Raw genomic sequence first — 24,236 nt, 5'->3', positions numbered from 1 at the left:
ATTCTAAAAATTGTCATGTGACTATTGTTGGATAAAAAAATTGTACTGAAATTTTTAAAGTTTTAAATAAAGTACTAAAAGCATTTTTTCTGCTAAAAATATTTCCTTTTCATATAAAAATGGGCCACTTTGCTCCCAGCATGAACATTTCTTAAGTATCTGATTACATTAGGCCTTTGGAGTTTGGACAATATAATTATATTCATGAACTGACCCAGGCCAATTGCCTTAATGCTGGTAGTCAGGGACTGATCACAGGTCAGGTAACAGGGGAAAAAGCTCTTATGGGGCTCTATATTCATGTTCACTTTGTTACTAATAGTGTTGTGTGCGTGCACACACACACACACACACACACACACACACACACACACACATACAAAACTAGCTAGCTAGGTTCATTTGGCTGGGAAATAAATCACTAGAATGAACAGAATGCAGTCTGGTTATGATCAGAAACGTGTTTTATTGATGGGTAAAAGTAAATGCATGTCTGACTGACACATGCTTTGTTTGAAGCTAACATTACCACATTATTTACTGGACATCAGCCATCACCAGCACACTCACAGCATCACACACTGCTCTATAGTCACAATTAACATAGGCAGTGGATCAAACCACTGTGAGACATATGGGGGGGTGTGTTCACTCTGAACAACTGAGACTCTCACTGTCACCATGGTTACGGAACGATTCCTCATGAACAGTCAAAGTCCAGCTCAGAGTTCACGAGTCGTGACACTACATTGAAGTTTCTCAGTGTGGTGGAACACGGGTTAGTCCTGGTAGTGGTCCATGCTAAGTGTAGTTACAGTACAATCCTCAAACACCTGAACTGTTGTGTTTCAGTCACAGTCACTGTTTATTTTGTACAATACATAGTGTAAATGACATACAACATATATCTACGAAACTGTATTAAATGACAGGAATACATACAGTGCATGTAGTTAAAGGTTTTCAGTTACAGTTTCTTAGTTAAAAAAATCTAAATATCTTTAAGTGAATCCACCATTAAAACAAATTAGCAAACAAGGAACATTTATTTATTTATTTTTATTTTTAAAAAAAAAAGGATTAAATCAATATTACAACTGTGAATCAATCATCTGTTGAGAAGCAACTGTTTCACAGTCATGTTACAACAAACTGAAAGAATCAAACAACTGTTAGGTAAAAATAATGAGCTAAAAATGAGCTATAAACAGCTACAACACATGGATGTGTATTTGTGTAATCAGTGTGATGATGTGATGATATCTCTGTGTTGTGTGTAGACGCTGAAGGATTTGACTTTGGATTGTAAAATATGTTATTAAAGCCTGAAGTAACTTGTAGCTGAGTGGATAAAAGGATGTGATCAGTCACGGTTATTGTTATGGAACTCCTACGTCTGGATATGAATGATTCAGCTCCCAAACTGCTGGAAATGTGGGACGGGTTCTAACGCTTCACCAAAACTGCTTTATCCTGGAAAAGAGGTTTGAGCTGAGACTCCTGTCATACGCCAGTCCTGGTGAGTTTATGATTCTTAATGCTGAAAGACAGAGAAGAGCATCAGTGTAAACAAACATCATCAGTATAAACACCAACACACACACAGAAAATATTATATATTACACAGTGAATATTTTTCAGTATCATACAGTAACAGTACAGTAAAGAGGCAGTAAGTCAGTAACTCACTGTAGTGTCTCCAGTTTACAGTGTGGATCCTTCAGTAGATCAGAGAGCAGCTTCACTCCTGATTCTCCTCGATTATTATATTTCAGATCCAGTTCTCTCAGGTGTGATGAGGAGTTTGACCTCAGAGCTGAAGCCAGAGCAGCACAACCTTCATATTTAATACTGCAGCGCCACATCCTGCAAGAAAGAAAACCTTCTCACACTTAACACACTCAGTTTTAGCATTGAAAACATGAACTACACAAAATCTTTATATACAGTACATTTACTCTCCATCTCACACACACAACAATGAAAATATATCAGGTCACTACAATTACAGTTACCACAGATGAACACTGGATGTTGCTGCATTTATTAAAACTCAGGTAGGTATATGTGTATGTATGTATGTATGTATGTGTGTGTGTGTGTGTGTGTGTACCTCAGTGTCTCCAGTGTACAGTGGAGATTCTCCAGTCCAGCAGAGAGCAGCTTCACTCCTGAATCCTGCAGTTTATTGTCACTCAGGTCCAGTTCTCTCAGACTGGAGGAGTTTGAGCTGAGAACTGAGGACAGAACTCTACAGCTTTCCTCTGTCAGATTACACCCACGCAGGCTGGGAGAGAAATGACGAAATATCACAGCACTGATCTCAAACACACAAACACAGCTATAATACAGCTAAAGTTTAACATGTAACAGAAATGTCAGTGTGTTTCTCTCACACACACAAATCAGAGGACAGAACACCACATCAGCACATTTGCAGGAGCAGGGACGTCTTTCTGCTCTCCACAATCTCTCAGCTACAATTTATTATAAGACCATTAGGTCATGTACATAACACACATGTGAGAGCGAGCAGCCTACAAACAATACACTCTGATCTGTGTTCAAGCTTCTACAACCAACACTGCAGATATCGTTCATTTTCACTGTAAATTTAATCATAGAACTGAAATGTTTTGTTCATATGCTAACTGCCCCGTCCTCTCAGAGTGTGAGTCATGGGGAAACACAGCACTAGTAGGGTTGCCAGATTTACACCATACTGTGCGTGATTTGAAACAAAGTTGAGATGTGAAAAACAGGTCTGCTGGTGGGATTTTGGGCTGATTTAAAATCAGTCTTTACAAACATATGCTCTGGCAAAGAGGAGATTTAAATGCAGACAGTGTAGACCTAGCTACAATGTACAGAACCATTTCTGTTTTCTCCAGATCACAACTTATTTTTCTCACGATGCTGAAAGGCATGATTAGGCATATGTGCTGTACAGCATGGATAAGTGCATCTGTTTTTTTTTAATCAGCAACTGATAAGAGGAAACAACTGGCACAGTGGTAGAGCTGCTGCCTCACAGTTCCAAAGTCCTGGGTTTGATCCTGAGCTCAGGTGACTGTGTGGTGTTTCATTTTATTTTTCCTAAATATCCCCATGGGGATCAATAAAGAACATTTATCTATCTGTTTAACTCACTGTATGTTTGTCAGTGCTAGCCAATCTTTATATGCAGTACATTTACTGTCCATCTCACAGACACAACAATGAAAATATATCAGATCACTACAATTACAGTTACCACAGATGTAAACTGGATGGTTCTGCATTTATTAAAACTCTGTACTCTGTGTGTGTGTGTATACCTCAGTATCTCCAGGGTACAGTGTGGATTCTCCAGTCCAGCAAAGAGCAGCTTCACTCCTGAATCCTGCAGTTTATTGTAACTCAGGTCCAGTTCTCTCAGACTGGAGCAGTTTGAGCTGAGAACTGAGGACAGAACTCTACAGCTTTCCTCTGTCAGATTACACCCACACAGCCTGGAAAAGAAATGATGAAATATTAGATTTATTTATCTGATTGTGAAATGAGGTTTTTCCATCAGTTGGGAAATAAACTGTCTACCTGAACACAAGGTTCTAATGTCAGGATAAAAATATAAAATGAACAGCCTGTGTATAAACTTGGACTGCTCTTGGACAGATCCATGTGTCTCAGCTCATAAGAGACGATGTATTTAACGTTCTGAAACAAGATAATAACAGAGAGGCCACTCTGAACAAACATGTCTCTTTATTTCTAGCAGAGAGTTTTTCATACAGTGTGTTCAGCAGCTCTGGGGAAAGTTCTGCTGGAGAACATTTACACATTTACACACTGTCCTTTACTGCTTCATTACAGTGTGTTCAGTGTGTAGATCAGTGTACATTGTGCACACATTTACTTTCCATCACAAACATTTTCTGGAATATTTTTGCTGGACCTTAAACTAATAACGTCACACACAGATACAAATCACGTAACACCCCAAGTAGATTAGGTTTACTGTAATACTCTCTTTTATGGACTTCCCAAAAAAACTCTTTGTCCATTACAGTTAGTACAAAATGCAGCTACTCAGCTTCTAACACAAACTAAAGAGAGACCATATTACTCCTATTGTGCAGGAACTGCACTGGTTACCTGTGACATCCAGAATCGAGTTTAAAGTGCTTTTATTAGTTTTAAAACTCTTAATGGCATTGCACCTGTGTATTTAGCAGAATGCCTGATGGATTTCACCCCAAATCATTTTTAACATCAACAAATGCTGGCTTCCTTAAGGTGAATTTTAATAAGAAGAAGCTCGGTGAAACTGCTTTTAGTGTCGCTGCTCCCAGGATGTGGAACTCACTCCCAGTGTATATCCATCAGACACCTGCACTAAATATATTTAAAAAGCAGCTTAAACATGTTTATTTACCTTGCCTTTTAATTAGTCCTCTTGATTGTATTCTTAAAACTGCCTTTTGATCTCTTAATGGTCTTTTTAATATTTCACTTTTTGTTTGATTACATATATTTATTTCTTAATGACTTTTTAGGTTTAATATTTTATTTTTAGGTAATTTATTTACATTGCCTTTTAATTAATTCTCTATGCTTAAAACTGCTTTTTTATCTCTTAATGATCTACTCAATATTTTATTTTTTAATGACTTTTTAGGTTTTAATATTTAATTTTTATTTTTATGTTGTGTTATTACTATCATTTCATTATATATTTTTCATTATGAATCATTATGTAAGAAATTATTATTATTATTATTATTTGTAGTAGTAGTAGTAGAAATGTGTGTGTGTGTGTATACCTCAGTATCTCCAGTGTACAGTGTGGATTCTCCAGTCCAGCAGAGAGCAGCTTCACTCCTGAATCCTGCAGTTTATTGATACTCAGGTCCAGTTCTCTCAGACTGGAGGAGTTTGAGCTGAGAACTGAGGACAGAACTCTACAGCTTTCCTCTGTCAGTTTACACCCACGCAGCCTGGAAGAGAAATGATGAAATATCAGAACACTGATCTCAAACACACAAACACAGCCATAATACAGCTAAAGTTTAACATGTAACAGAAATGTCAGTGTGTTTCTCTCACACACAGAAATCAGAGGACAGGACACCACATCAGCACATTTACAGGAGCAGGGACGTCTTTCTGCACTCCACAATCTCTCAGCTACAATTTATTATAAGATCATTAGTTCATGTACATAACACACACATGTGAGAGTGAGCAGCCTACAAACAATACACTCTGATCTGTGTTCAAGTTTCTACAACCAACACTGCAGATATAGTGCATTTTATTACAGAAAATAAAGAATTATACAACTGTACACTACCAGTTAATAACATGCCAATACTAGTCGTACTTTACAGTGAGTTATATGTTGAATTTCACAGAGATGGTAAACAGTCGGTGTGTGTTGTTCTCTGTGCTCGTACAGTTACAGATCTGTCAGCTCGAGACCTCGGATTTTACACACACACTGGATCAGGTGTTTGGTGTGGACCCGAGTACAGGTGGAGAGTTCACCAAAATCCTAACAAATCCAAACTAAAGAGAAAGTTTGATCTGTTCAAACCAAACAAGGTAGGTGTGAAAGCGTCCTTATTCTCTCTCTCACTTGTCCTTCAGTGCAGACAGGCCTGTGTGATATGCTGATATATAAAAACGAGAAATTTGAATAATGTCTATTGATAGATATTTTCCAGTATCGTCTGTATCACCAGTGTCGCAAAAGGCACTTTTCAGCAGCTGATTTATGTCACTAAGGACGGTGCTAGGAGCTACTAGCAGTGTGCTGTGACAAGAAAATAGGCTCCTGAGTGTTACAACAGAAAAGTGTTCATTCTCTTTTCCAGGGATCTTGAGTTCAAATCCTGATGGTGCCACAGCCATCAATGTCCAGGAGTCTAAGTGAGCAAGACAGTCCATGATCTCAGGGAGGGAGGGGTGGCATACTTTCTCTCCCCTATCAATCACAGTGATACTAACTGATCATGGGCGTCTGTGAGCTCATGCATATAAAGTATATCATGTGTCAAACATGGTGGAGGTAGTGTTATGGCATGGGCATGTATGGGCATGGGCTGCCAGTGGAACAGGCTATACTCTCTGCTCACATTCAGCCAAGTGCTACAAAACTGATACGATGCCGCTTCACAGTGCAGGTGGATAATTACCCTAAACATACTGTGAAAGCAACTCAAGACTTTTTGAAGGCAAAGAAATGGAATATTCTTCAATGGCAAAGTCAGTCACCTGATCTCAACCCAATGGAGCTGCTTTTCACTTACTGAAGACAAGACTGAAGGCAGAAAGACCCACAAACAAGCAGCAACTGAAGGTGGCTGTAGTGAAGGCCTGGCAAAGCATCTCCAGGGAGGAAACTCAGAATTTAAGTTTTGAGAACATGGGCTCCAGACTTCAGGCAGTCAATGACTGCAAAGGATTTTCATCCAAGTATTAAAATTATATTTATATATTTACAATTATGTCACTTTGTCCAAATACCTTTGAGCCCCTGAAAATGGAGGTACTTTTTTTTGGAAAATTGCTGTAATTCCAAAATGGTAAATGCCATATTTTTGCGTAACCTCTTAAAATAAAGCTGACGGTCTACACTTCGATCACATCTTGATTGTTTTATTTCAAATCCATTGTGGTGGATGTATAAAGGCAAAATCACAAAAACTCTGTCATTGTCCAAATACTTCTTGACCTGACTATATATATATACTGCTCAAAAAAAGTAAAGGAACATTTTTTAATGCATCAAGTCAATTAAACTCCTGGGATATTGATCAGGTCAGTTAAGTAGCAGAGGGGGTCGTTAATCAGTTTCAGCTGCTTTGGTGTTAATGAAATTAACAACAGGTGCACTAGATGGGCAACAATGAGATGACCCCCAAAACAGGAATGGTTTTACAGATGGAGGCCACTGACATTTTTTCTCTACTCATCTTTTCTGACTGTTTTTCACTAGTGTTGCATTTGGCTAGGGTCAGTGTCACTACCAGTAGCATGAGGCGATACCTGGACCCTACAGAGGTTGCACAGGCAGTCCAACTCCTCCAGGATGGCACATCAATACGTACCATTGCCAGAAGGTTTGCTGTGTCTCCCAGCACAGTCTCAAGAGCATGGAGGAGATTCCAGAGACAGGCAGTTACTCTAGGAGAGCTGGACAGGGCCGTAGAAGGTCCTTAACCCATCAGCAGGACCGGTATCTGCACTGTGCAAGGAGGAACAGGATGAGCACTGCCAGAGCCCTACAAAATGACCTCCAGCAGGCCACTGGTGTGAATGTCTCTGACCAAACAATCAGAAACAGACTTGATGAAGGTGGCCTGAGGGCCCCACGTCCTCTAGTGGGCCCTGTGCTCACTGCCCGGCACTGTGGAGCTCGATTGGCATTTGCCATTGAACACCAGAATTGGCAGGTCAACCACTGGCACCCTGTGCTTTTCACAGATGAGAGCAGATTCACCCTGAGCACGCGAAAGGGTCTGGAGAAGCCGTGGAGAACGTTATGTTGCCTGTAACATCATTTTAGGTGGGTCAGTGATGGTCTGGGGAGGCATATCCATGGAGGGACGCACAGACCTCTACAGGCTAGACAATGGCACCCTGACTGCCATTACGTATCGGGACGAAATCCTTGGACCCATTGTCAGACCCTATGCTGGTGCAGTGGGTCCTGGGTTCCTCCAGGTGCACGACAATGCCCGGCCTCATGTGGTGAGAGTATGCAGGCAGTTCCTGTGAGCAAGGAATTGATAGCATTGAATGGCCCCCATGCTTGCCTGACCTAAATCCAATAGAACACCTCTGGGACATTATGTTTCGGTCCATCCGACGCCGCCAGGTTGCACCTCAGGCTCAGTGATGCCCTGGTTCAGATCTGGGAGGAAATACCCCAGGACACCATCCGTCGTCTCATTAGGAGCATACCCCGACTTTGTCAGGCATGCATACAAGCACGTGGGGGCCATACAAACTACTGAGTATCATTTTGAGTTGCTGCAATGAAATGGACTAGCCTGCTGCATCATTTTTTCACTTTGATTTTCAGGCTGTCTTTGAATTCAGCCCTCTGTAGGTTGATAAATTTAATTGTAAATTTCAAGATATTAGCCTCAGTGCAGACATAAAGTGTTTAAAGTGTGAAAACACATTTAAACACATTTGATACTATTTAAAAATGATTAGAGTAACTGTTAACAAGCATTAATCCAAACAGTGCAGTTCAGTGTTATAATAAAATAACAAACCATGCAGTAATAAATTTATAAATAAAAATACTCACTCAGCTTTTCTGGAGGCTTTGACCACTGGCAGCAGCCTCAGAAGACATTCCTCTGATGGGTCATATGTACTCAAATTAAACACATCCAGCTCCTGTTCTGAGTTCAGTAACACAAACACCAGAGCTGACCACTGAGCAGGAGAGAGACTGATTAAACTGAGACAATAGTAACCTCTGTTCAGGTAAGTTTGTACTTCTTGCACTAGAGAATTATCATTCAGTTCATTCAGACAGTGGAACAGATTGATGGATTTCTCTGGAGATGGATTCTCCCTGATCTTCTCCTTGATGTATTCGACAGTTTCCTGTTTGCTGTGAGAGCTGCTTCCTGTCTGTGGCATTAAGCCTCGTAAGAGAGCCTGATTGGACTCCAGTGAGAGACCCAGAAGGAAGCGAAGGAACAGGTCCAGGTGTCCATTCTCACTCTGTAAGGCCTTGTCCACTGCACTCCTGTGGAAATCAGACATGTTTGACTTTCTGAAAAGATCAGACAGATCAGTGGTTTGTTGTTCTGTTACATTTCTGCTGATGAAGGAGAGAAATGTGTATAAAGCAGCCAGAAACTCCTGAACACTCAGATGTACAAAGCTGAACACCTTCCCCGGGTGAAGCCCAAACTCCTCTCTGAAGATTTGGGTACACACTCCTGAGTACACGGACACTTCTCTGACATCAATGCCACACTCTCTCAGGTCTTCCTCATAGAAGATCAGGTTTCCTTTCTCCAGCTGTTGGAAAGCCAGTTTTCCCAGTGCCAGGATACTCTCTCTGGTCTGCTGAGGACCAGGGTCACATTTCTGATGGTACTTTTGGTCCTTGTGTTTGATCTGAAAGATCAGGAAGTGTGTGAACATTTGAGTCAGAGTCTTGGGGATCTCTCCACTCTCTGCTTCACCCAACATTCTCTCTAGAACACTGGCTGAGATCCAGCAGAAGACTGGGATGTGGCACATGATGTAGAGGCTTCTTGAAGACTTCATGTGTGTGATGATTTTATTGGCCAGGCTCTGATCACTGATCCTCTTCCTGAAGTACTCCTCTTTCTGAGGATCACTGAACCCTCGTACCTCTGTTACCTGGTCTACACACTCGGCAGGGATCTGATTGGCTGCTCCTGGTCGAGAGGTTATCCAGAGGAGAGCAGAGGGAAGCAGATTCCCCTTGATGAGGTTTGTCAGCAGCACATCCACTGAGGCTGACTCTGTCACATCACACAATCTCTCATTCTTCTGGAAATTTAGAGGAAGTCGACACTCATCCAGACCATCAAAGATCAACACCACTTTGTAGGAGTCTATTAATTGTAGTTTTCTCATTTCTGGGAAAAAGTGATGAAGAAGATTCATCAGACTGAGATTTTTCTGCTTCATCAAATTCAGCTCTCTAAAGGGAAATGGAACCATTAGGAAGATGTCCTGATTTGCTTTTCCTTCAGCCCAGTCCAGAATGAACTTCTGCACAGAGACTGTTTTTCCAATTCCAGCAACTCCTTTAGTCAGCACAGTTCTGATGGACTTGTCTTTAAAGAGGTCATTACATTTGATGGGTGTCTCCTGTGTTGCTGGTCTCCTGGACTCTGTCTCAACCTGTCTCACCTCATGTTCATTATTGACGTCTCCACTCCAGCCCTCTGTGATGTAGAGCTCTGTGTAGATCTCATTCAGAAGTGCTGAGCTTCCATGCTGTGAGATTCCTTCATTAATTCTTTTAAACTTCTCTCTCAGGTTGGATTTCAACTTTGCCTGATACACAAAGGCCACAGACTCTAATAAACAAAGTAATAACATGTTTTAATGCAAAATCCCTGAGCACAATATAAAATGTAAAATTCTTTCAAATGCTGCTGTTCATTCCTGATTCATGTACTAAATATTACTGAAGGAACAGGACCATTGTACAGAGTAACCACAAGCTGGACCACGAACAGAACAGAAAAGCCCCAGTTGTACATGATACTAAAATCAAACTTAAAACTAAAAGTGTTAATATCTAAAACAATTTCCTCTCTCTAAAGTGAACCTGATGGAATAAAGCCATGACTCAGAGCTCTTACTGTTTTGCAGTGTGTTAGCAAGATCTGTGTGGTTCATGTTCTTCAGGACATGCAGTGTGATCTTCAGCGCTCCCTCTCTGACACTGTGCAGATCCTCCTCATCCTCCACCTCCCTCTCAGTGCATGCTGGGTAATCTGGACTCAGGAGCTTCCTAAACCTCTTCAGCTCATTCTTTATCAGAGTGATGACTTTGTGTTCCAGCTCCTGGTTAGAAACATACAATAACAGATCTTCTTCTTTCGGCTTTTCCCTTCAGGGGTCGCCACAGCGAATCATCACTCTCCACCTATCCCTATCTTCTGCATCCTCAACATTTGCACCCACTAGCTTCATATCCTCATTTATTACCTCCATATACCTCCTCTTTGGCCTTCCTCTTTGCCTCCTGCCTGGCAGCTCCATGTCCAACATTCTCCTACCAATATACTCACTCTCCCTCCTCTGAACATGTCCAAACCATCTTAATCTGGCCTCCCTAACTTTGTCCCCCAAACGTCCAACATGAGCTGTTCCCCAGATGTACTCGTTCCTAATCCTGTCCAACCTTGTCACTCCCAAAGAGAACCTCAACATCTTCAGCTCTGCTACCTCTAGCTCTGACTCCTGTCTCTTCCTCAGTGCCACTGTCTCTAAACCATACAGCATGGCCGGTCTCACCACTGTCTTGTACACCTTCCCCTTGATTCTCGCTGGTATTTTTCTATCACACAGAACTCCCGACACCTTTCTCCACCCATTCCAACCTGCCTGCACTCGCTTCTTTACCTCTTTCCCACACTCTCCATTACTCTGGACTGTTGACCCCAAGTACTTAAACTCCTGTACCTTCTTCACCTCTTCACCCTGTAACCTTACTGTTCCACTTCCCTCCCTTTCATTCACACACATGTACTCAGAATTACTACGACTGACTTTCATTCCTCTTCTCTCCAGCGCAAACCTCCACCTCTACAGGTTTTCCTCCACCTGCCCCCTGCTCTCACTACAGATCACAATGTCATCCGCAAACATCATTGTGCAAGGAGACTCCTGTCTGACCTCCTGTGACAACTGGTCCATCACCATAGCAAACAGGAAGGGGCTCAGAGCCGATCCCTGATGCAGTCCCACCTCCACTTTGAACTCCACTCTCTGACCTACAGCACACCTCACCACTGTCCTGCTCCTCTCATACATGTCCTGCACCACTCTGACATACTTCTCTGCTACTCCTGACTTCCTCATACAGTACCACAGCTCTTCTCTTGGCACCCTGTCATATGCTTTCTCCAAGTCTACAAACACACAGTGCAACTCCCTCTGACCATCCCTATACTTCTCCATCAAAATTCTCAGAGCAAAAATTGCTTCTGTTGTGCTCTTTCTGGGCATAAAGCCATACTGCTGCTCACAAATTTCCACTACCTTCCTTAACCTAGCTTCCACTACTCTTTCCCATAGCTTCATTGTATGGCTCATCAACTTTATCCCCATATAGTTGCTGCAACTCTGCACGTCACCCTTATTCTTAAAGATCGGCACTAATACACTACTTCTCCATTCCTCAGGCATCTTCTCACTCTCTAAAACTCTGTTAAACAAACTAGTTAAAAATTCCACTGCTGCCTGTCCTAGACACTTCCAGACCTCCACCGGGACCAACTGCCTTCCCACTTTTCATCCTCTTCAAAGCCTTCCTGACTTCATCCTTTCTAATCTTATCTACTTTCTGTTCCACAGAGGTCACCCCTTCTACTCTTTTTTCCCTCTCATTTTCCTCATTCATCAGCTCTTCAAAGTACTCCTTCCATCTCCTCTGTACACTCTCCTCACTTGTGAGCACCCTTCCATCTCTATCCTTAATAACTCTAACTTGCTGCACATCCTTCCCATCTCGATCCCTCTGCCTAGCTAACCTGTACAAGTCCTTCTGTCCTTCTCTAGTGTCTAACCTAACATACAACTCGTCATATGCCTCCTGCTTGCCTTTAGACAATTTGTATTCGTGTCTACTCTCCTCAGTCCTGTCCATGTCCCACTTCTTCTTGGCTAACCTCTTCCTCTGGATACTATCCTGGATTTCCTCATTCCACCACCAAGTCTCCTTATCTTCTTTCCTCCTTCCAGATGACACACCCAGCACCTTTCTTCCCGTCACCCTGATCACTTCTGCTGTAGTTTCCCAGTCATCTGGCAGCACTACCTGACCACCCAGAGCCTGCCTCAACTTCTGTCTAAAGTCCTCACAACATTCCTCCTTTTTCAGCTTCCACCACTTGGTTTTGTTCTCTATCTCTATCTTTGACCTCTTCTTCTTACAGACCATCAAAGTCATCCTACACACCACCATCCTATGCTGTCTGGCTACACACTCTCCCACTACCACTTTACAGTCACTAATCTCTTTCAGACTGCCTCTTCTACATAGGATGTAGTCTACCTGTGTGCTCCTACCTCCACTCTTGTAAGTCACTCTATGCTCCTCCCTCTTCTGAAAATAAGTGTTAACCACAGCCATGTCCATCCTCTTAGCAAAGTCCACTACCATCTGTCCTTCAAGGTTCCTTTCCTTAACTCCAAACTTGCCCATCACCTCCTCATCACCTGTGTTCCCCTCACCCACATGTCCATTAAAATCTGCTCCTATCACCACTCTCTCACCTGTGGGAATACTCTCTATCACCTCATCTAATTCACTCCAGAATCTCTCTTTCTCCTCTGACTCACAACCTACCTGTGGGGCATAACCACTAACAACATTCAACATCACCCGTTCAATCTCTAACTTCAGACTGATCACCCTGTCTGACACTCTCTTCACCTCCAGAACATTCCTCCCAAACTCCTCCTTCAAGACCACACCTACCCCATTTCTCTTACTATCCACACCATTACAAAACAGCTTGAATCCTGCTCCTATACTACGAGCCTTGCTACCCTTCCACCTGGTCTCCTGTACACACAGTATATCCACCTTCCTTCCCTCCATCATATCAGCCAGCTCTCTACCTTTCCCTGTCATAGTACCAACATTCAGAGTTCCTATTCTCAGTCCTACACTCTTACCTTTCCTCTTCTCTCTCTGTCTACGCACTCTCCTCCCTCCTGTACTTCTTCGACCAACAGTAGCCCAACTTCCACCGGCGCCCTGTAGGTCACCGGCGCCGATGGTGGTCGTTGTTAACCCGGGCCTCGACAGATCCGATATGGAATTCAGAGTACTAACGATTCGCATGATTAAATTTGGCAATGTTTTACACCGGATGCCCTTCCTGACGCAACCCTCTCTATTTATCCGGGCTTGGGACCGGCACAGACGTCACTGGACTGTGACCCCCATGGCTAGATTATACAATAACAGATCTTAATATTATAATGTTACACAGTGAGATATGCTTTTATTTTTCGAAAAGAAAAAAAAACTCTTTCTATTACTGCAGTTACAACTGTCTGATTACCCATAATGCAACTGCACATCAATAAAACAACACAAGTCTCACACACCTTGAATATGGACTCCAACTGATTTGTGCTGATGTTTGATTTTTCCTTTTGTGGTCTGTGAACAAACAAAACACATCATGTAATATGGACTATATGTATTCATAGCTGCACAACACACACTAATATATACAAATATAAAGATATTTAAAGGTGCATGAGATAAGTACATTTTTTAATGTTCAGGTTTCTACCAGTTAAGTATGTGGTTCGTCATTTATGATTTTGACTCCTTAAGCCTGCCGCCAATTCCTGCCCATGTTCACAAAGTCCCACCCTCAGGATCTGTGGTGGCCTTTAGAGTAAAGTTTATTTAGAGTACCAACTATCAAATAAACTTCTATCTATCATTAGCAAGGATTAGCATTAGCATGACATCACTTTCAAGTAATGAAGGTGTCACGGTTCATGGGTTCACCGGCCTCTTCTGGCCGTTTTATGTACTACCGCTAATTAGTTCATTTGTTTCAGCTGCCACTCATTTACGGCTCTACTTAAGCCTCAGTGTTTGTCCTGTCTTTGTCAGTTCGTTGTTTTCATGTCTGTGTTCTCTACAGGTCTGCGGTTGCTGTTTCCCGGTTCCCGGTCTGTTTATTCCTTGTTGCAGCCACCAAGGATACCTGCCACCAAGGATACCTGCCACCACTGCACCCATGATTTTCCACTCAAAGTACTCAGTCTGTTTGTTTTCTCGCTATCACATTAAAGTATCACCGAACTCGCACTTGAATCCGCCTTGTGTTTTTCCTGACAGAACGAACTGACCTTTAAACTATGGATTCAGCGAGTGCCTCAGACGTCAGCGGATTACTGTCGAACATGGCCGCGCGTCTAGAGAGACAAGAAGAGCAGATGATCGCTACGAGTCGTGCGGCGCAAGACTTGGTGGCGCAGGTGTCCGAGCTCACTGCCCTGGTTCAACTCCTGAGAACCGAGCCGGCAACATCATCCACTGTGCCAGCTCCCCAGCGCTTACCCCCTCAATCGCCGCTTACAACTCAACACGAGCCACGCCTACCACCTCCCGCCTCATACTCTGGTGAGCTGCGTCTCTGCCGAGCCTTTCACCACCAGGTGCTCGTTGTTTTTCTCGCTCCAACCCCAGGCTTTCCAAGCGCTCGCTGAGGAAATGAAGAGAGTCTTTGATCGTGCTGTGACGGGACGCGAAGCGGCTCGGAGGCTGGCTGACTTACGTCAAGGCGAGGGAGGAGAAGGATCGCCGTCGGACGAGAGAATTGTGTCTCTACTGCGGAGGGACGGGACATATTTACATTTACATTTACATTTACGGCATTTGGCAGACGCCCTTATCCAGAGCGACTTACAATAGTGCTTTGAAGTCTATCAAAAATACATTCTGATATTGGCTCGCTAGGTCACAAACTAGGAATACCATCAGTCCAAAAACTCTGTTGGGGAGGTGATTTTTTTTTTTTTTTTTTTTGTGAAAGTGCTAATTTAAGTATTTTATGAAGAGGTAAGCCTTTAGACGTCGTTTGAAGACTGCCAGTGACTCAGCTGTTCGGACATCTAGGGGAAGTTCATTCCACCACCTTGGTGCCAGAACAGAGAAGAGTCTCGATGCATGCCTTCCTTGTACTCTGAGAGATGGTGGGACCAGTCGAGCAGTGCTAGAGGATCGGCGGGAGCGTGGTGGCGCTCGAGGTGTGATAAGTGCTTTGAGATAAGTGGGTGCTGGTCCGTTTTTGGCTTTGTAGGCGAGCATCAGTGTTTTAAATCTGATGCGGGCAGCTACAGGAAGCCAGTGGAGGGAGCGCAGCAATGGGGTGGTGTGGGAAAATTTAGGAAGATTGAAAACCAATCGTGCAGCTGCATTCTGGATCAGTTGCAGAAGACGATTGGCACTCAGAGGCAGACCTGCCAGGAGTGAGTTGCAGTAGTCCAGTCTTGAAATGACAAGGGACTGAACAAGCACCTGTGTGGCCTGTGAGGAAAGAAATGGACGAATTCTTCTGATGGTTATAAAGGAGAAATCGACATGAGCGTGTTAGATTAGCAATGTGAGAGGAGAAGGACAGTTGATTGTCCATGGTTACCCCAAGGTTGCGTGCGGTAACCGAAGGCGAGATCAGAGAATTGTCTAGGGAAATTGCAAGATCCTGAGATGGGGATGAATCACCTGGGATGAACAGCAGTTCAGTTTTGGTGGGATTAAGTTTCAGCTGGTGAGTTGTCATCCATGATGAGATGTCAGCCAGACAAGCTGATATCCGAGCAGAAACATGAGAGTCTGAGGGAGGGAAGGAGAGGATGATTTGAGTGTCATCTGCATAGCAGTGGTATGAAAACCCATGTGAGGATATGACCTCACCGAGAGATTGAGTATAGAGGGAGAACAGGAGAGGACCAAGTACTGAGCCTTGTGGAACACCAGTGGAGAGTCTGCGAGGAGCAGATGTGGATCCCCTCCATGTCACCTGATATGACCGATCTTCCAGGTAGGAAGCAAACCATTGCCATGCTGTACCACGAATTCCTAGGCTCATGAGGGTGGATAGGAGAGTCTTGTGGTTCACCATGTCAAACACTGCTGAAAGGTCAAGGAGGATGAGAACTGAAGACAGTTTGGCTGATCTAGCGGCATGTAGCTTCTCAGTGACGGCCAAAAGGGCAGTCTCTGTGGAGTGTGCCAGTTTGAAGCCAGACTGATTGGGATCTTGGAGGTTGTTCTGTGGGAGATAGCAAGACAGCTGATTATAGACAGTCCGTTCAAGGGTTTTAGAAAGAAAAGAGAGAAGTGATACCGGTCGGTAGTTGCTGATGACAGAGGGATCTAGAGAGGCTTTCTTCAGGATGGGAATAACTCTTGCTCTCTTGAATGATGTTGGTACATGACCAGATGTTATGGAGCCATTGATGATAGTGGTGATGAAGGGCAGGAGGTCTTGAGAGATGGTCTGGAGCATTGTGGAAGGGATTGGATCCAATGGGCAGGTGGTAGGATTTGCAGGATAAGATGATTTGCAGGATCTCTTCTGTTGTTAGTTTAGAAAACTGTGTCAGCGAATGAGAAGGAGAATCCTCAGTGTGTAGTGTAGGAGCAGGAGTAGAAGTGAATGTCTGACAGATTTTTCCAATCTTCTCATCATAAAAAGTCTTCAGCAGTCAGAGAGGATGGAGCAGGAGGAGCCGGAGGGTTGAGCAGTGAAGAAAAGATGTTGTGGAGCTTGCGAGGATCTTGTGGAGCTTGCGAGGATGTTGTGGAGCTTGCGAGGATCTTATTGCCTCGGTCTGCCCGTTAAAAGCCACTGCCCAGCGGTAGGTCAGAGGTTACTGTCGGGTGGGGTGTCTGCGGGTAAAGCCTCTTCCACCACTCTCCTCCCAGTTCAGCTGCAACGGGGAAGCACTCTTCATCCCGGTCAAGCCCTTTTGGATTCTGGAGCAGAAGGTAACTTCATGGACATTCAGTTTGCTCACCAACTTCACCTGCCTGTGTCAATGCTTAACCAGCCCATTTCTGTCAGCACTCTCAATGGCCAAACTCTCCAGTTGTCTTAGGTCACCCCTGGCTTACACTCCATAACCCTCACATTGATTGGCATTCCAATACAGTCTTATCGTGGAGCGAACATTGTCATGCTAATTGTCTTGTGTCTGCCTGTTCATCTGTGTCTAGTTCTGTTTTCCAGAAGAAGGCAGTGGATCTGTCTAACGTGCCCAAGGAGTACATGGACCTGAAGGGAGTGTTCAGTAAGTCTCGGGCCGCTTCTCTCCCTCCGCACCATCCCTATGACTGTGCCATAGATTTATTGCCAGGTAAGTCTCCGCCTAAAGGCAAGCTTTACTCACTTTCTGTCCCAGAGAGGGAAGCCATGGAGAAATTTATTTCTGATTCTTTGGCAGCCGGGCTGATCCGTCGTTCCTCTTCCCCCGCAGGTGCCGGGTTCTTTTTTGTGGAGAAAAAAGATGGCTCTCTGCGGCCGTATATTGATTATTGGGGACTGAACAGCGTCACGGTAAGCAACACTTATCCCTTGCCGCTGATGTCTTCAGCTTTCAAGTGGTTGCAGGGGGCGTCTTTTTTCACCAAACTGGACCTGCGCAACGCCTATCATCTGGTTCGCATAAGGGAGGGGGATGAGTGGAAAACCGCCTTTAATACCCCCAGGGGGCGTTTCGAATACCTGGTTCTGCAGTTTGGCCTGTCTAACGCTCCGGCGGTTTTCCAGGCACTCGTGAATGACGTGCTGAGAGATATGGTTGATCAGTTCATATATGTCTACCTGGATGACATATTGATTTTTTCCTACTCTCTCCAAGAACATGTTCAGCACGTCAGACGAGTGCTCTTTTGGCTGCTCGAGCTTTTTGTCAAGGCGGAGAAATGCGTTTTTCATGCACAGTCAGTCCCGTTTCTGGGGTTCATTGTTTCATCATGAGGGGGTGCGCATGGATCCCGATAAGATCAAGGCTGTGGTGGATTGGCCGACCCCTGACTCCCGCAAGGCCCTGCAGAGGTTTCTGGGGTTCGCCAATTTTTACCGGCGTTTCATTCGCAACTTCAGCCAACTAGCCGCCCCTTTGACCGCCTTGACCTCCACTGAGACTGCCTTCAGCTGGTCTAGCGCAGCCCACACTGTGTTTACCAACCTCAAGAGCCGCTTTGTTTCAGCCCCTATTCTCATTGCCCCCGACCCTTCACGTCAGTTTGTGGTGGAGGTCGACGCTTCGGAGGTGGGGGTGGGTGCGGTTCTGTCCCAGCGCTCCTCCGCGGACGGCAAGATGCATCCGTGCACCTATTTTTTGTCATCGTCTGTCCATCGCTGAACAAAATTATGACATTGGTAATAGAGAGCTGTTGGCGATTAAGTTGGCCTTGGAGGAGTGGAGTCATTGGTTGGAAGGTTCGGGGGTGCCTTTTATCGTCTGGACGGATCATAAGAACCTTGAATACATCAGGTCGGCCAAACGTCTCAACTCCAGGCAGGCTCGGTGGGCTCTTTTTTTCGGTCGTTTCGTCTTTTCCATCTCGTACCATCCAGGCGCCAAAAACATCAAGCCTGATGCCTTGTCCCACGTTTTTGATCGTCCCGATCGGCAGACCACTCCCGAGCTTACTTTACCCGAGAGACTTGTGGTCTCCACCATCACTTGGGAGATTGAGTCTAAGGTCCGCACGGCCTTACAAGGGGTAACGCCTCCGTCCGGGTGCCCATCGGGTCGGTTATTTGTGCCGGCGATTTTAAGGTCAGACGTCATCCGCTGGAGCCACTGTTCTAAGGTCACTTGTCATCCGGGGATTAATCGTACCGCCTTTTTGGTCAAACAACGGTTCTGGTGGCCATTGATGGCTTGTGACATTCGGGATTTTGTTTTGGTCTGTTCGGTCTGTGCTAGTTGCAAGACTTCCAATCGTCCCCCGGAGGGTCTCCTTCGACTGCTGTCTGTCCCTTCTAGACCCTGGTCCCACATAGCGCTAGATTTAGTTTCCGCTCTACCTCTGTCCCACGGTAACACGGTGGTTTTGACCGTGGTGGACCGGTTCTCGAAGGCGGCCCATTTTATTCCCCTGCCCAAATTGTCTTCTGCCAGGGAGACGGCGGTTTCTGTCATTGACCACGTCTTTCGCATTCATGGCCTCCCAACAGATGTGCTTTCTGACAGGGGTCCCCAGTTTGTTTCCAAATTTTGGAGAGAATTTTGTTGGCTACTGGGGGCGAGTGTTAGTCTTTCTTCTGGTTTCCATCCTCAGAGCAATGGGCAGACCGAGCGAGCCAACCAGGATCTGGAGCATCCACGGGCCTCTCTCCGTTTGAGTGTAGCTTAGGGTACCAGCCACCTATTTTTCCTAGCCTGGAATCCGAAGTCGCGGTCCCCTCTGCCCATGCTTTCGTCCAGAAGTGCCGCCGCACCTGGAGAACTGCTCGTCAGATGCTTCTCCGGGTGGGTGCGCACACCAAGGCTCTGGCTGATCGCCACCGGTCGAAGCCTCCCGTCTACGTTGTCGGTCAAAAAGTGTGGCTTTCTAGTAAAGATATTCCGCTTTGCTCCGTATCTAGTAAATTGGCTCCTAAATTCATTGGCCCATTCATTGTCACTAAAATTCTTAGCCCAGTGGCAGTCCGCCTCAAACTTCCTCCAGTGTACAGGAGAATCCATCCTGTTTTTCACGTATCCCAATTGAAACCCTTTTTTCACTCTCCTATTAATCCGCTGGCCCCCGTCCCCCCCCCCCCCGCCGCGTCTTGTAGATGGGGAACCCGCTTATTCGGTTAACCGCATTCTGGACTTGAGACGGAGTGGACGTGGATTCCAGTATCTGGTGGACTGGGAAGGTTACAATCCAGAGGAGAGAAGTTGGGTCCCGGCCAGGGACATATTGGATCACTCCCTTATCGATGATTACAATCGATGAGTAAGCTGTCCTGGTAGCGCCGAGAGGCGCTCCTAGGAGGAGGGGTACTGTCACGGTTCATGGGTTCACCAGCCTCTTCTGGCCGTTTTATGTACTACCGCTAATTAGTTCATTTGTTTCAGCTGCCACTCATTTACGGCTCTATTTAAGCCTCAGTGTTTGTCCTGTCTTTGTCAGTTCATTGTTTTCATGTCTGTGTTCTCTACAGTTCCACGGTTGCTCTGTTTCCCGGTTCGCTGCACTCTGGTGGATTACCATCATCTAGCCAGGACTATTGGACTGTTTATTCCTCGTTGCAGCTGAGTGCCACCAAGGATACCTGCCACCACTGCACCCACGATTTTCCACTCACAGTACAGGCTGTTTGTTTTCTTGCTATCACATTAAAGTGTGACCAAAATCGCAATTGAATCCGCCTTGTGTTTTTCCTGACAGAAGGAGGCAGTTTATTTATTAAGGGCATTGCTTTACTTCGTTATTTAGATCTAGGTGATAAAAATCCCTAACTACAGAATAATGATGACAGAATAACAGACTAGTGGGGAAATGCATAATAATTAACAGTGGAGCCTTAAGAATAATAATACACAGCATAAATGTAAGACACTGCACAAGAATAAGGAACTGATGTATGGAGCTCTCTCTCTATACAACAAGTGACTTTAATTAAGTATGCTTCATAATTTACCCAGGACACAGCTCTTATACAGTAGATGATAGAGTGAAATGCTTCCTCCAACTGACAAGCCTTCACTTGACGCCTCAATGCTGGACAATGCTGGAGCACATCTGTCGTTCTCTTTCATATCTAAAACACTTACACTAGCTGTTAACAACAGTGACTAGCATGGCTATAGGCTAGTTTATATACAGGATGGCTGAGTGAATTATTGTCTAATCATGTTACACAGGTACTCTGCTTGTTACACTGGTGAGCTTCTGAGCTTCGTGTCTTCAGTGTGCCAGGTGGCTGATATTAGTATTTTAAAATTAGTTTTTTGCTCACACAGCCAAAGCAGCATGGAAGCCAAATTATAGCACTAGAAATAAGCAAAATTCTCATATTGAATTATGAGGATGGTCAAGAGTGCTTTTATTGCACCATTATTTATTTATAACGAGTTCTCAGTGATTTTTCAGCTAAACCTATTGATATTAGCATTGTTATCAGAGTTATATAGTTATCTAACATTACAATATCAAGGTGGTTAAGCATTTACTTATTCTTTATTTTTGATAAAAACCTACCTCCTGGATTTGTTACGTAAAGCAGGTCACTGAAATAGTTCAAGGCTTACAGATTGCGTTTACAGACCCGTCCAGGTGCAGCATCACTAATTCCCTGTCCACCTTCATTCCTTCATCAGTAATAAAATACTCCACCTTGGAAAAGCACTGCTAGTGTTTATCCTGGTGTTACTGCATTTCCTGTTAAGTTTTACCCGAAGCACAGTGTGATTTTTGCTAACACAAGAACTATCTGGCTGCACTGGGAGCTTACTAGGATTGCCACCTGTCCCTTATAATATGGGATTGAAAAGTAAATGCTGTGTCTCTTATTGAGTCAAAACGCGACATGGTTTCAAGTCTACACAGTGGTGACTAACCACTTTCCTTCTCTTTCTGCCGAGCTACACTCCTGAGCTGCCGGTGATCCAGACCCCCCTACGCTCTGGACCAGATGAGCATCACTCCTGAGCTGCTGGTGATCCAGACCCCCCCCCCCCCCCCCCCCCCCCCCCTTCACTCTGGACCTGTCCACCGGCAATGCTTCACACTGCCATGAAGACGCTTCAGCTGTTTTCCATGGACTACACCAACACACATTGTACACACACACATGCACACGTGCTCATCAGAGACGTCACACACACACACTTCATTTTACTTTGTTTGTGTAAAGCTGCTTTGAGACAATGACCTTTGTAAAAAAGCGCTATACAAATAAAAATGAATTGAATTGAATTGGTGAGAAAAACAAAATAGTGACTAAAATCAAACCACTTTCACAAGAAATTGTGTACAAGCTCAAAATCAGTGTTATGGGGCAGGGAATGATGGGAACACGCTATGTGAGAATGCATCATTGTCCTGGTTATAGACACTGAGTCACATGGTTCATCTGTGAAACACAAGAGGTTGTGTTGCAGTTGCGATACCATGTTGTGGTTGTGGTACTGTACAGTTTACTGTGGAGCATGCGTCAGGTGATAATCATGTCCGATTGGCTAAAGAACAGAAGACAGAGGAATCACTCGGTTCCTTTTACCTCAGACTTCCCCTGAGAATGATGTGGTATGTTGTTGTTTAATAAATGTTTGTTATGTAAAATAATCAGGTTCTTAGGCTAACATCAGGATCAGTGTAATATTGGGCTATATAACTAGGCCTAATCAGTTTAGTGCAAATTAGCCTAATCATGCTGATAATATCCCATCTATTCTCAGATTTTATCCTGAAGATTAAAATGATTATATAGTTTTAATTTTATCATTTATAAATATTTTTACTTTACATTCTATAAATTGGTCGCTTTACTATTTAAAAAGAATAAATTAATAACATTAATTAATACATTTTAAATATATTATAATATATAACATTGAATGAATGAATGAATGAATGAAATAGTTATATAGTCATTATTTTCCCACGTGTAAATGTTCTTCTGTAGCACCACAGACCCTCCAGCTCAGGAACTGCAGGCTGAACTGAACTCTTAAAGCAGTTTTCCTCACTGCCAGTCCGAGAGCTGCAGCACTGCACAGTTTAGTGTTTTACTGCTTCAACACCTGATAAAGCTCATGAAGGGCTTCATAATGAGACCAGTGAGTTTGATCAGGTGGAACACTGCTGTAAAACACCTCACTATACTGACCTCACATCAGTAGAACTGTCTCTGTCTGTGAAGTTCGTTGGTTCTTCCATTGACTCCTCACTCTTCATGGACACACAGCTGGGTTCTGGTGAGTCTGATCTCTTTCCCTTCATCATTCTAGAATTACAACAGAAATATCAGCAATAATTAATACTCTGCTGTCTCAGCACTGTTAAACAATGTGTTCATCATTAAACACCAAGAATTCCATCTTTTTAATTCAGCTACAGTCTGCACACTTATTCAAACAGGAGACTCGCCTCATACCTCAGGAATTACTCTGATGTCAGGAGTCCCAATCACAGCTAACTGACTCAGCTGGGTCTTAAAGCCTGTAGAGTTCACTGACTCAAAGCTATGCTGCTCTTATGCTACACATTACACGGTCCTTTTTACTCTTCTCTCAGGGAATGATTTCTCTAAACTGTTCTTACATCAGATCAGTGATATATTCACTGCTATTAAACACCTTAAAGCAAAGTTTAGTTCCTCTGTTAACTAGTGAGTGTTTAGAGATACAGATCTGTTCCCATGAGACGGTGCGTATTTATTGCTGGTGAATGGAAAAGTAACTCACCTCTCGTCTTTCTTCAAGTCCTGTTTTCCAGACACACTCATGTTGGAGGTCATGTCTCCTTCTCCAGATTACAGCAGGACACACGTTTACTTCACTCCAACATCGATGTGTTAAATCAAACCCTGTATCAGCACAGAGTTCACTTACAGGAAATAGTCACGGTATCAAGTCCTAAAACAACCGGTGTACATTAAACCTTCAGTACAAACCCACAAAACTCTTCTGCATCTAGTGTCACTTCAGTGTGTTTATATATTATAGCTTTAGATTTAGATACTCACTGTGTTTTTACTCCTGAAATGGTTTATTTTCCCCTCCACACAAAATGGAGCTTCTGAGTTTCACCTTCACTGACACTGTCTAACTGGTTTAACTGGTTTATCTGGTTTATTCTGCAGAGGGGGAGGGGCAGTGACGCAGACAGGTAATAAACACTCACCTGCACACACACACTCACACTCACACATTCACACTCAGGGACATTCTAAAGCGCTTATCATGGTCTAATGTACTAAAACACCGACCAGGGAAAAGCATTTTTCTCTCACATTTCTCTTGTCATAAACACT

At 43.9% G+C, this 24,236-nt stretch overlaps 1 protein-coding gene across 2 annotated transcripts; it reads right to left on the bottom strand.

Annotated features, from left to right (window-relative positions):
• Positions 1 to 841: 841 nt before the first annotated feature.
• On the bottom strand, positions 842 to 24,024 carry LOC117597951 (NACHT, LRR and PYD domains-containing protein 12). Of its 2 annotated transcripts, none has more exons than XM_053237232.1 (11): positions 23,949 to 24,024; positions 23,668 to 23,789; positions 23,091 to 23,207; positions 13,840 to 13,894; positions 10,356 to 10,560; positions 8,303 to 10,067; positions 4,803 to 4,976; positions 3,318 to 3,491; positions 2,114 to 2,287; positions 1,690 to 1,866; positions 842 to 1,540 (listed from the first exon to the last, which is right to left on the bottom strand). In XM_053237232.1, the coding sequence occupies exons 2-11, from the start codon at positions 23,718 to 23,720 to the stop codon at positions 1,504 to 1,506; spliced, it is 2,931 nt and encodes a 976-aa protein (XP_053093207.1). In that variant the 5' UTR covers positions 23,721 to 23,789; positions 23,949 to 24,024; the 3' UTR covers positions 842 to 1,503. The 2 variants fall into 2 exon arrangements, with proteins under 2 accessions (XP_053093207.1, XP_053093206.1); XM_053237231.1 differs by having other exon boundaries at positions 23,668 to 23,838; positions 23,949 to 24,018.
• Between the last annotated feature and the right edge of the window lie 212 nt (positions 24,025 to 24,236).

Source organism: Pangasianodon hypophthalmus, chromosome 9 (genome assembly GCF_027358585.1).
Source record: "Pangasianodon hypophthalmus isolate fPanHyp1 chromosome 9, fPanHyp1.pri, whole genome shotgun sequence".
NCBI lineage: Eukaryota > Metazoa > Chordata > Actinopteri > Siluriformes > Pangasiidae > Pangasianodon > Pangasianodon hypophthalmus.
The sequence above is the reverse complement of the archived record's forward strand: the minus strand, read 5'-3'. Positions and strand labels throughout refer to the sequence as shown.